At 35.1% G+C, this 14,065-nt stretch overlaps 1 protein-coding gene across 1 annotated transcript; it reads left to right on the top strand.

Annotated features, from left to right (window-relative positions):
* Positions 1 to 966: 966 nt before the first annotated feature.
* LOC306845248 (rho-related GTP-binding protein RhoA-D) lies at positions 967 to 14,004 on the top strand. The gene is made up of 5 exons (XM_079377936.1): positions 967 to 1,249; positions 6,845 to 7,002; positions 9,765 to 9,885; positions 11,007 to 11,137; positions 11,492 to 14,004. The coding sequence occupies exons 2-5, from the start codon at positions 6,847 to 6,849 to the stop codon at positions 11,663 to 11,665; spliced, it is 582 nt and encodes a 193-aa protein (XP_079234062.1). The 5' UTR covers positions 967 to 1,249; positions 6,845 to 6,846; the 3' UTR covers positions 11,666 to 14,004.
* The last annotated feature ends 61 nt before the right edge of the window (positions 14,005 to 14,065 follow it).

Below are 14,065 nucleotides of genomic sequence, written 5' to 3'. Positions count from 1 at the left end.
GAAAAAAGGTCATGTGAAATGTTATTACAAGTTCAAATAAGTTTTCTATTTAAAATGTATATTTTAAAATGTAATTTATTACTGTGATGGCAAAGCCGAATTGAGGTATATAAGTATTATTAAATAGAAGTATTTTGTAACATTATATCAGTCTTTTCTGTCACCTTTGATCAATCTAATGCATCCTTGCTGAATAAAAATATTTCCTCAAACAAATCTTACTAACCCCAAACTTTTGAATAGTAGCCTATTATAAACTTTTGTGCACAATTTAAACAGTGAAACAATTATGAAACTTACAATTAATCCAATAAAACAGCTGAGCATACATAACATACATGAAATTATTAAACCAAGTTTTGACCAAGAAATGTTTCAATAATAATAATATTAAATGCATGCATTTAAAACACGTAACAACTTCCCTTTTCTTTTATGTAAAATATTGATAAAAAGACAACATTTTATCCTACTTGTATAGACCTTGTCTGAATGCATGACAGCTGGATTTTATTACAAAAAGATATGTCATAAGTAGCACGGTTATATGTATAGCAATAGCCAAAAATACATGGTATGGGTCAAAATGATCGATTTTTCTTTTATGCCATTAGAATATTAAGTAAAGATCATGTTCCATGAATATATTTTGTATTTTATATCAAAACTATTTTTTGATTAGTAATATGCATTGCTAAGAACTTAATTTGGACAACTTTAAAGCCGATTTTCTCAATATTTTTTTTTTTATTATTATTATTTTGCACCCTCAGATTCCAGATTTTCAAATAGTTGTTCTCGGCCAAATATTGTCCTATGATTCCTAACATCAATCCATACATCAATGGGAAGCTTATTTATTCAGTTTTCAGATTATGAATAAATCTCGATTTCAAATAAATTGACCCTTATGATTGGTTTTGTGGTCCAGGGTCACATATTAGAATAGGGACCAGGCTAAAGAGTGTGTTTTAGTGGTGTGTGTGGTGTATGGCTCTCCACAGCGATCAGAATGATGTCATTATTATCGGTGGCGGAGGGAGGGACCGCAGTGCTCCTCCTCAGCGGTGAACCGCCTCTTCCTCCACCGGCCAACATCCAGCAGCGCAGCGGGCGACTGCGAGTCCCATTACAGCGGGCGGGTCTTCTGCGAGTCGAGCCTAGCAATAATCGCGTGAAATTTCTCCACATTGCGCCTAAAACTTGGACACGAGATCGACAGGGAATTTGAACCCCGCGACGAAATAAGGTACTTGTGTTTCCATTTGCGTGCATGACATCTTATTTGACGGACTTCAGGAATGTTGGTAGAAAACAAGTTTGCTAAGGCGGTGCGGGGAAAGTAGGTGGTGGCTGGGAGACGCGATACTTCTTAAACGAGCTCGTTATTGTTTTTAATAGCTCGCGTTTTGTGGGAATTATGTCATATTTGTAGTTTAACCCGACTAGGCAGTGTGACAACATTCACAGTTCTGTAGTGAGTTATAGAGGTATTAAAAATGATACAAAAGACATTTGCGAATCATAAAGCTCCGCGCGAGGTTTGGTTATTCTTCGATATACTGCGAACTAATTAATTGTTTGCTCGCTGTTCGACGTGCCGTTTCTAAATCAGTTTCCTTCAGTCATACAAGGGCGTTGTAGTCGGAGTTGTGTGCAAAACTTTTCCTCTAAACCCAGCCGAGCGACTAACTAACCTGTTGTTCCACCGAGGAGTCTGTCAAGAGGACATGTCGGCTTGTCTCAAAATGTGCCTTAGGCCAAAGGCTGTTCTGTGGCAACAAAATACTTCGATAGGCCTGATCTTTAATCCTTGAGGTGTTGTAGGCCATTTTATGCTCATTCAGATAGCTTTGAGCGACACTCCATACACAGATTTCAGTATTTTATATGATATAAGGGGAAACTGTTGTCTGCACAGTGGTTCTGGAAAACCTAGAAATGTCAGGGAAAGTCAAAAGTTAGATTTTTCCAGGCCTGGGAGATTTATCATGGAAATTTAATAAAATTGTAAAAGAATATGGAGATTTCTAATAGTCAATCATTTTTCCTAGTTATGCTCTGTTTCTTTGACTGTAAAATGTTTTTGCTTCTCTTCAGATTTGAATCTCTATAAAATGATTTTAATCCTTATGCAGTCATCCCAACTGGAAAAGGCTTTGATCTGATAGAGAGGGTTATAATCTCACTTTGTGAATAATACGATATTTATAATGGGTAACATGGGAATGAACTCTTGTTTCAACATCAGGACGTTTTTGCTCAAAGTTATATGATTTTATATTTTTAGATTCTGTACTGGTCATCATTTTTACTATTCATTTTAATTTTTTTTATTGTATTTAATTTTTTTATAATGCATAAAATCCAGTTTGCGTACCCAGAAGCAACTCCGTTAACACAAAGAATACTATGTTTTGGGCCCATTTTAATATGGGTTTCTTGGGGAAATTCAATGTTTTTCAAAATTCAAAAACCTGGGGTTTACATTACCCGAAGAGACTTTTAGGTGTTGTTCCATACAAGAATCACATAGTTTTTTTGTTTTTGTTTTTCAGTTTAAGTTGCTAACAAGTTGCTATCTGAAATGATTCTCAGAGTCAAGCATGTAAACCCCCATCCTTGTGTTATGGTCTTTAATTAACTTGTTTGCAACTCAAAAAATTAATTGCTTCAAAATTGATGTTTATGGTTTGACTTTTTGTAATTAATGTTGTAGGATAAAAAGTCTTATCAACACCTTAAATTAGAAATAAATTAAAAATGCTATTCAAAAAACAAGAACACGTGGATCAAAAAAGCCTAATTCTCATCCAGGGTTTATGACTACAAACTAAGCTGAATAAGTCCCTCAAAATGTAGTTTAAAATACTTTGACATATAGGACAGATATGTACGACATAATGTCTGCCACAAGTAGAATTAAAAGGCTATTAACAAGGCTTGTCGGGAAATGACAAGGACTGAGCGCTTGCCTAAATCCAAAGCTTATTAACTGTTGGTTTGCACCTTCTGTTTGTTCATTGTTTTTCTGATTATTTAATGCATTTAAATTGGAAGCGAGACGAAGTTGGTGTCAAGACAATTCATCATGCTGCTGATCTAATGACTGAAGACTAAATGACTGAGATTTATATATGTATAAAAGTTTGATGATAAAACTCTTGTTGCTGTTTTATGCAAAACATGAAAACTTTGAAAAAGTCTGCTCATGGTCTAATAAGTTTAGAGTCATGGCATAAATATATTATGCCTATGGTGCATTAACAACACTTGGAGTCTGACCCCAGACTGAGATAAATGAGCTAATATGGATTGTAGGTTTGCTGAAAATGCCTCATTGACTGCTTTTAGACCAGCTCCGCATTACGAACTGCTCCCAGAATCCTCAGCTTGCTTCCTGTTGCATTAAGCTTCTGGCTGCCTTTGTCAACCTGCCATCTGGTGAACTTTGCCACACTTTTCAAATATTTTCCTGGAGCAGAAATGCATTTTCAGGTCCACAACCTCTAAGGCACATACACCATTTCATTTTTGAGTGACCATGTGGTGTCTTCGAGTCACCGGACACACTGTCAAAGCTTTCTGAGATAAGACACTAGTTAGTCCATATCCCACAGCAGCCCCAAACTGAATCAAAATATAGTTGAATTGCATGAGAAAGTCTAGCAGTAAATTAGGAGAGAGTTTCTCCTACACACTCGGATGGATACAAGGAAGGCAAACCAGGAAAAATGTTATCAGTGTTTACCTAAACCAGATCTCTTCAGTTTATCATCTTCAGCATTGATGAGGTGTTTGTGAGGTCGTTGTGTTACTCGCAGTGCTATATATAGGCCATCTGTCCCTCGTGCCATTAAAAAAACATGATTTCATTCATCATATTTTTGTTTTGGTGGTTTTATGCCATTTTTAATGTAAAGTTCTGTTGTTCAAGGGATAGTTCACCCCAAAATAATAATTCTGTCATTAACTACTCACCCTCATATCATTCCAAATCCGTAAGACACAAATTAAGATATTTTTGATGAAATCCGAGAGCTCTTTGACCCTTCATAGACAGCAACGCAACTGACACGTTCTAGGCCCAGAAACATAGGAAGGATATTATTAAAATATTCCATGCGACTTCAGTAGTTAAACCATAATTTTATGAAGCTACAAGAATACTTTTTGTGCGCAATTAACTATGCAGAGTCAGAAAGCTCTCGGATTTCATTAAAAATATCTTAATTTGTGTTCTGAAGATGAACGAAGGTCTTACGGGTTTGGAATGACACGAGGGTGAGTAATTAATGACAAATTAATTTCATTTTTGGGTGAACTATCCCTTTAAGTTAAATGTAAGTTGTGACAGATGCTTTCTTGAGGAGTTTTTGTTCATTTAACTCGTCATTTTACGTCAGTAAGAGTCATTCTTACAGTTCAACTGAAACTATGAAGTACAGTACTTTAGTTTTATCCATTCACACATTAATTTTGGACTTTGATCAGTAAGCTCCTACAAACAGTTTTTTGGAGACATTTCAAGTGTTGGAGTTTGCATTTGAGTTTGCTCTGGTTGTGTAACCTTATAACCTTACTTTAGGCCATGGGGAGTATTTGTCGTTAGAATGGAAAAATAGATGTGTTTGGGATTAGTTGGACAGTCCTCTCATCCTCAATAGCAACTTGTTCTAGTTTTGTTACTAAAAATGATGTTTGTTTAGAAGAACTTTGAGACTTGTCCAGATGTGTCACAGGAAGCATATTTAAGCCGGCGCTGTTTGCATGGAATTGAGTTTCTCTCTTATTCTGAGAGTCTTTAACAATAGTTCAAGGTGTTTAAAGTTCCTTCAGTTTGCGTCTGTAACCTGAATTACCTGTATTTGTGTGCTTATCTTTTGTAAATAATTGTAAAAGCATTTTTCAGATGACTCATGTTAGTGTTTTGAACGCATGAAACACTACAGTAGTTAAAGGCCTATTTACGGGAAGATGGAAAACAGCAGGGAATTCCATGCGTTTCAGACTCCGCTTCGTAAGCAATGCTTAAAAGGAAGTCTTCCTGATCTGTTGCATATTTTTTTCATTCTCTTTCGTTCAAATAAATGTGCTCCCTGATCATCAACGAAGCTTAGTTTCTCTTTTGATAACTCAGAAATGGTTTTGAAAAGGGAATTCTGTAATAAAACAGATCACACACTTTTTTAAGCTGTGTTGTGTAACATTTAAAATAACAAAACTTTCTCTTGTCAGAAAGAGAAAGGTTAGTTATGAAAGTTAGGATTATTAGTGGTGTTTGGTTGTCAAAGTTACCATGTTGACTTGTTGTGATAATTAAATATGATTTAACATTTTAAATTTTATATGATTGCTTCATTCAGTCTTTTAAAAAGATTTCTAGTTTTATTGAACTTTGATTTTCTACAATAATATAGTACTCCAAAAATGTTCTGTATAGTATCACATTAGAGCAACAAACTCGTATGATTTAGTCAAGTTCTTTTCTCCAGTAATTTCTGAAGGCTTCCCTGTGCTCCCTGTCTTTTAGTAGAAACTAAACCCCTGTGTTTCCTGTGGGTGGATGAAACTTCATGTGAGAGAGACAGAAACCCAGGCCGTACTAAAAATAAAGTTCTTTCTGCTCCTAAGCACAATCTGATGGAGGCCTGTTGATAAGTGGTTGTGTTAACATACGCCCAGACAGTGGAGAAGAGTGAGATTACCAAGGAAGGATAGATGAGTGTTGGGCGGCTTGGAAGGATATGCACAGCTGTGCATTCCTAGTGGCACACATTCATCATGGATGCGGGACAAATCTCCCTCATCACCCACATAAAGACCCAAGCACGACCTCTCTCACTTCTTCCCCCAGAATTATCACACTACCACAAGCTCCTATAAGCAAGCGAGTTTTAGTGTGGAAATTGATGTTGGCGATCAAATGCATGACAGATCAATGCGATAATAGCTGGTCCTCAGAGATCTCAGAGAAGTTGATTATGAGTAAATGCTTTCCTCTTCCGCCAAACTGACAACTTGCAGTTTATAGCGCAACTTGATTTGAACTGTCCAAACTTGAACACTCATCAAATGGCAGATGTGACTAAAATTGGGATTGCTGAGTAAATGCGACATACTACAAGGTTGAAATCAAACTGTAAGAACATTGTATGCGATTAAAATAAAAGATGTTGACAGGTTTGGTTGGGTTCAGAAGCCTTGAGTGTATTGTAGCCCATGAGGATGGTGTCCGCAGGGTGAGTTTGGTATCAGGTTCATGTTAAACAGATGTTCATATCATGTTTACATATGTTTTCCTCATCTGCTTTTGATTCAGCAGCATTCATGTGCCTTCAGGTCTGTTTTCTGTTATGGTGCACAACATATGGCTGAATGATAAAGAAAACATTTGGCTACAATTTGAAAAAGAGCAACACAAGTTATTTTGGTGTTGCATTGGAGGATCAATCAAGAGCTGTTGTAGTTTTGTGTTGAATTTATGAAGAATTTCCTGGACACTCTTATAAATAACGAAAGTGAATCTATGAAGCTGTTCCTAGGAAAATATTATAAATGTATCAAAAAGTGATCCAAATATGACTTCTGAATGTATTAGATTGTGATGTGACTAACAGATGGAAATTTCTTGATCTTCTTTCATGAGTGATGAATTTAGACAAATTTAGGCCGGTTTTGTGAACTGATTCTTGGAACGATCCGAATCAAAAGAACAATTTGGTCTTTTTGGACTGGAACCCAACTTGTTTATATATTACATTGAACTCATATTTTCCAAAGATAAAAATTTCATGATATGGAGCCGTTTGTTGTTATAGCGAATCTTATTTTTCCCTCCCAGGTATGGCGGCTATCAGGAAAAAGCTGGTGATCGTGGGAGATGGAGCGTGTGGGAAGACCTGTCTCCTCATAGTGTTCAGCAAAGACCAGTTTCCAGAAGTCTATGTGCCTACTGTGTTCGAGAACTACATTGCAGACATCGAAGTCGACAGCAAACAGGTAGATATTGATTCTTGGCCGCCTCCAAACCCCCACAGCCTGTTTTTGTACAACTCTTCTAAACAATATTTCCAGTCCTTGAGGTTTGGGTTGGTTTTGAAAATCTCTGATTGTGAAAGCCAAGCTGAGATCTGTCAGTAAACCAGAACGTGTTGTGAGGTTGTTTTTTTTCCCAGTTTATTTTCCTTAGTCATTTTTGCCGGCTTGTTTATTCTGAAACCAACGTTGAATCTGTCAACATTGTTGTTATTTTATGACCGTATATCCTCTATAGATACATTTATCCAGATGTTTATTCACACAATCGAGCCAGTAAGTGTAAAATAATAAACGTGAACAGTGTTGTTATTGTGAACTAAATATAGGAACAGTGTTGTTATTGTGAACTAAAACTATTAAAATATATATATACACTCACACACACACATCTCAAATTAAGAAATACTCTAATAAATAGTTAATAAATACTTTAATAGTATATAAATAATACCAAAATAAAAATTATTAGCCCATAGTCCTGATGTTTTACAGCTCTGACCACTCTGAAATCTAAAGGGGACTCAGCAAAACAGGAAATGGCTGTTCTCTCTGGTTTCCTGACTGGACTCAAGATATCCCGCCCCCTGTCGCTGTGACTCACCAACCCTATATAGCATGATTAAACAGACCACTTCATTTCCTGTGAGAAGAAGGGTTTTTTGGGAAGGTGGGCTCATACTGTGTCTCCAGCACAAGAAATGTTAAAGTTAAGGAGCAGATGGCATCTCTTTTAAACCCCCTTGCTCTCTCAGCAGTGTTACGCTGCTTAGTTTGTCAAAATATAGAAGCTTCCCAGTGGCGATTGAGCATCTTTCCATCCTTAATCTTTCTCCAAAATGTGGTCTGCAACCGATATTATGTTCATTTTTGGCTGATGCAACGCATGTACACGCTTTGAAAAACTATGAGCCATCCAAAGCATTATGGGCTTGTTTATTCTGCACCTGAACAGATTATTATGCTGTAGAGCTTCAGATCAGTGTGTGCACAGATGGAAAAAATAGTCTGGTCTCTGAGTGAATTGAGGAAAGATTGTGTAATGATGTGGCATCAGGCTGGGCGTATGACTCAGCGACGCTATGAAGCCTCATTGCTGAGCTTCAGTCCTACAGGAGAGCAGAAGGGATGGAGTTTGATTCCCTCTGATCAGCCGTTCAACTGATTAAATTTATTAGGCTTGCTGTGATTGGATACGCCAAGCCATGCTGTGGCCCTGTACAGATATGTGAGGGAAGAGTGACGTATGCAAAGGATTGATACTTCGAAGTTCATTTGCATTTTCCTTAAGGATCTACAGTATATCTGAGACCATATCACTGCTGGTTGATAAATGTATTATTTTAGATTATCAGCATTAATCTGACATTGAAAGCAGATCAAGGTTTTCTATGATAGGTAAAAAAAAAAAAAAAAAGTTTTTTTTTTTGTTTGTTTGTTTAGTGTTTTTTTGTATATGTATTTATTTATAAAATATTATTAATAATATTTTTTGTTTTAAAATATCATTGATATTTGAAATGAAAATATTAAAAATATATATTTGAAATTGTTTTGTAAATGATTTATTCTTAAAGCTTAGTTTTAAGATCATTTTAATACTTGAAATTTAAATATAAAAAATATTTTAAATTTTGCTTTTATATATTTCAATATTGTATTTCAATATATTTTTTCAATTGCTTAATAAACCAATATAGAATAGCCAACATGCAGCTATTTTTGTCATGTGACAGAAAAATGATAAAACAGGAAATTATATACCAGACTCCTCATGACTCTTTGTCAGTCTTTAAAAACATCATCAATTATATATATATTTAATAAACTAAATGTCTGACATTTAAAACATTTTAAAATAAGTGTAATAAAATCATATAATTTTAAAATAATTATTTAAATAAAATAATTTTAAATAAATTATAGTTTTTATTCCCAAGGTAAAATGATAATTTATTCTATTTGTATTTAACATTATTTAATTTTTTTTGATTATTTGTTATAAAAAAAAAAAAAAATAATATATATATATATATATATATATATATATATATATATATATATATATATTATTTTTTTTTTTTTTTTTTTTTTTTTTTTTTATAACAAATAATCTAAAAAAATTAAATAATGTTAAATACAAATAGAATAAATTATCATTTTACCTTGGGAATAAAAACTAATTTATTTAAAATTATTTTATTTAAATAATTATTTTAAAATTATATGATTTTATTACACTTATTTTAAAATGTTTTAAATGTCAGACATTTAGTTTATTGGCTGTAGCATAAAAGTTGTTGGTATAATCGGTATTCTATATTTGTGCGTCTGTAGCATAGAGAGGCAAAAATACATTTGCATTGCTTAGTATCCTGAATATATCTGGTCAGTATATGTCTAAATAGATAGGGCCTGTGTACATGTACATTGCACATGTACTCACATGTTTACTATTAGCCATCTTAAGCCAGAACTCCTATTAGGAATGTGTAATGCTTGTTTTTTGCCTCATTTCTTGGGTTGTACACTCATAAGGGGATGCTTATTGAGACAAGGTTAATATGGTCTTAAAATATATATTAAGCGCACTTCTGCTTTTGTGTAACATATTTGATTGCAAATGAGTCGTCATGTGAAGTCCAGCATGCTGTACTGATCATAAAAGGCTTTGTCTAGTTGTCACAACTGAGCTTTGACTCATTCGGTCCAATTATGATCCACAGGTGGAGCTGGCATTGTGGGACACAGCAGGACAGGAAGACTACGATCGTCTGAGGCCTCTGTCTTACCCAGACACAGATGTCATCCTCATGTGTTTCTCCATAGACAGTCCCGACAGTTTAGGTAATCCCATTTCCCCAAAACCCAGAAATCTTGTTCATATCTTTTATTTTGGCTCATCCTTATTTAGGTCAAGGCCTTTCTTACTGGAAAGAAACGATTCACTGAGTCATCACTGTATGCAGGAAGTTCCTGTGTTTTGTCTAAGAGCCGAGGCGCATCATGATAACTCTTGCGTCCATGACGTCACTGTCCTTTATCTCCACCAGCTTCCCGAAGGAACATCCTGGTTTTCTTCTGTTACAATAAGTGTTGGGAAGCTTGAACAAATTCTGCTCATGCTAGCATTGTAAAAAGGTCATCGCAGACAGTTCTGAGATTATTTGTCAGAATTCAGCCGCATGATTCAGCAGAGTTCATAAGATCAATATTACATAAAAATATCAGTCATATAATTCATCCAGCAGTGAAATGAGTGTTGGAATGGAACCACCATTATTCTTCCGAAACTCTAAACATGAATTACCTCTGAATAATAGGATTGGATTTGTTGGGACAAATCTCTTTATTTCACTCATACTTCATTTGGGTCACATTATAAAACAACGTTCTATAAGACTTCTTTCTTATCATTTTTATACAATTTATTTTATAATACTACATATATTAATTATATTTATATAAAATTTTATAAATATAATTTTCTTTTTCAAATATAACTGAATAAAAATTATACATACACACATTTTAATACATATTTGAAAAAGGTTATATAAAATATGGAATATATTAATCATTAATATTCATGCTTATATGAACGTTTTGAAGTGTGTGTGTGTATGTATGTGTATATATATATATATATTATACATATACACACTATTAAAATATTAAAATTTTGGATACATTTCCCCTTATTGTATTGCATTATAATTTTAATTTTTTATTTTATTTCATGTACATTTGATCAATAATCCACTGTTTTTTAACACTAATGTACATTTACTAATACTAAGTACTATACTAATACTAAAGTATACTAAATACCATGTACATTTTCTATATACGTGTGTGTGTATATTTTATGATTATTTAAAATATTTTCATGTATATTTACAAGTTTGGAAACACCATCTTATGTTTTTATTCTTATTTAATAAACCTGTGTGTGTGTGATCTCTCAGAGAACATCCCAGAAAAGTGGACGCCGGAGGTGAAGCACTTCTGCCCCAACGTTCCCATAATCCTCGTGGGCAATAAAAAGGATCTGCGGAATGATGAGCACACACGGAGAGAGCTGACTAAGATGAAGCAGGTGTGTTCCCGGGGCCGGCTGCACCTCCACTATGGGGAGTCCCATTAAAAAGCTCTTAGCAGCCAGCATTACTGCCTCTCTAGAAGGCCTGATCGTTATCATTTGTCAAACTCATCGCACAATCAGTCCAACCTCTAATAACCAATGACTGATGCCACCCATAAGATGCATCAGCGATAGTGTTCGGTCAGACGGCCTTCGTTAAATCGATCCATTTAGTAAGCAGTATTAACGTCGTATGTCATAAGTCAGACAGACAGTGCTATGCAATTGACATCCATCATTCAGTAACGGTAATTCGGTTTTAAATCTCGTTGCATGTAATGATTCAGTTCCAACTCCGCTGTTTTGCAGGAGCCAGTTAAACCGGAGGAGGGCAGGGACATGGCCAACCGCATTAGCGCCTTTGGCTACCTGGAATGCTCCGCTAAGACTAAGGATGGCGTGAGGGAAGTATTCGAAATGGCCACCAGGGCGGCGCTGCAAGTCCGCAAGAGGAAGAAGAGGAGCGGGTGTTTGCTGTTGTGAGAGAACTTTCCGGTCTTTTCCAGAATGATCTCCATAATGACCAGGAAAAAAAAAATAAGTTTTTGACCAAACAACATAAATACACTGGACTGTGTGTCACATTTCATGCAAACCAACATGTGGGAAATGGAGGAATGTGAATAAAATATGCATTAAATGAACAGAGGCTGAGCAGAAAGGCAGGTTAGATCAGTATATATGTCTTGATTTAGTTTTCCTTATGGCACGATGTTTTTCAGAATATACACTTTTTTCTCTTTTTCTTCAGTTTGTACTGTAAGGATAATGTCGGTCGTAACGGTATTGTTTTTTTTTGCACATTTATCAATAGACTATTATAGATAAGTCTGGTTTTCATATAATTGTAATCGAAAATAATATAACCATGTAGAAATATCTTAATAGCACAGAATTTGGTAATAAAGTCAGTGCCTTCATCACCATTCCCTCCACAATTTGAATGTACTCTGGTAAAGTGCTAGTTTTGTGCTCCTCTGTGACTTTACACACTTTTCTAGTAGTGAGAAACTACGTATTTAAATGTTTCAAAATCTCCAGTAATATTGAGTATGTTTATATCTTTCAATCCCCAAATAAATGGTAATTACATGTACTTTGAAGACTCAGTCAGACCTAAACTGCCAATTAGGAATGTGACGCATTTCATTTGTATTATCCTATTTGTCCTCCACACATGCATAAATGTACGTGTGTGCACATGAAGCTCTAAACTGGTTGAACCTGCCTTGACTATCTGGGCTGAGCTCATGCGGTCACATAATCTGACTGTACTTTCCTCACGTTAGCCCGTTGAGTATTGTTGATGCACACTTTACATTTAAGTTGTCATCACTTACTAGGTTTCTAGTGCTGTAAAACGTCAAATAAATACACCTTTGATTGCTAGCAAATGCGTATTAGTTAGAAGAGGCCTTGGGTGCCTTTCCCACTGAATTGTGTGCCTTTAGTTTGCGGTCTTTAATGCGTTTGGTTTGAGATGAACGTTTATGTGCATGCACATGTTTTGTCCCAATCAGTGTTGTAATGTTGCATGCCAGTAAATCATGAGTTGTTTGGGCCATCTGGGTTTTGAGAATAACCGTAGCTAATTATACAGAGTTGTGCTTCTAGAAAAAGATCTGTAGCTTTTATTCGCTGGTGTAGAATCCATATAGTGATGCCACTTCCGCTGCTGTCCCCTGCTGGTGCTATGAGATGCCTGACATGAGGTAAATTAGCAAGGCTACATAAATCCACCCCCGTGTTTCCTGTCTGTTGACTGTTTGAACCAGTGCTGAATTCATTAGCATGTGTAGCTCAGTTTCCCTCGTCTGCTATTGTGAAATTAGAGTGTGAAAAGCACACAAATAAAATGTCAAGTTGTCCTGGGTCATATTTCAACCCAAAAATGAAAAAAAGAATATGGTTTGCATTAAGAAAATAGATTTGTGTGGAAGATGTGTGCAAATTTTATACAAAAATAATCAAATATATATATATAGCACTCTGATGTGTGTATACATAAACACGTACCTTTTATAGTTGTTTTTTTTTGTTTTCCTCGAGGTAAAATATGACCCAGGATGCCCTCATATTTAGGTTCTTCCAAACACTTTGAGAAACTATCAAATCTTCCTTGTTTTGGTCCATCAGAAGCACACAGAACGTGAAACTAACCATCTGTATAATTCGTGAACACCTATGGAAATGATTTCTAAGTTATTAAACTGGGCATTATTAAAACACTGACTGTGCCCAAGGAACATCCCATTAAACCAAGTACAAACTACATACTACCTGCTAATAAAAGAGGTTTTAGATTTTTTTTTTTTCTTCTTCAATGTACTGATTTGTGAAATCCTCAATGCAGATGTGAGAACAGACCCATGACCGTTGTGAAGTCATCATCTGCATGAGCAAATTACTGCAGCGACCAGTCTTTGCATACAGAGCTCCTCTTTAACTCTGAGATCAATCTGCTGTGTGTTCATATGGTCTCTTCCTTTTTTCTGGAAGTATTAAATATGACTTATTAATCCAGATTTTTATGAGCGCTCATAGTAACAATGCTTTGTAAACGGGACTAGTAGTAATTGTTTGAATGAAGTGAAACCAACCTATGTTAATAAACAATTTTTTCGAAACAAAACAATGTTGCACTTTTTCCCTTTTGCGTGAAATTAAATGCGATGAAAAATCATCCATTCTACAAATGCTGGATCATTTAATGTTGAAAAATTATTATTTTGCTTAAGTCTTTTCTCCCTAATTTTTAAGTACAACATACAAAACAATACCACCATACCACGCATTCCATACAATATTCTAAACATAACGCCATAATATAAAAATAAAAAAGCTAAATATATATATACTGGCATGATTTGCATTGACTTTTTT

The sequence above is a fragment of the Barbus barbus genome (genome assembly GCF_936440315.1).
Source record: "Barbus barbus genome assembly, chromosome: 25".
Lineage (NCBI taxonomy): Eukaryota > Metazoa > Chordata > Actinopteri > Cypriniformes > Cyprinidae > Barbus > Barbus barbus.
The sequence above is the reverse complement of the archived record's forward strand: the minus strand, read 5'-3'. Positions and strand labels throughout refer to the sequence as shown.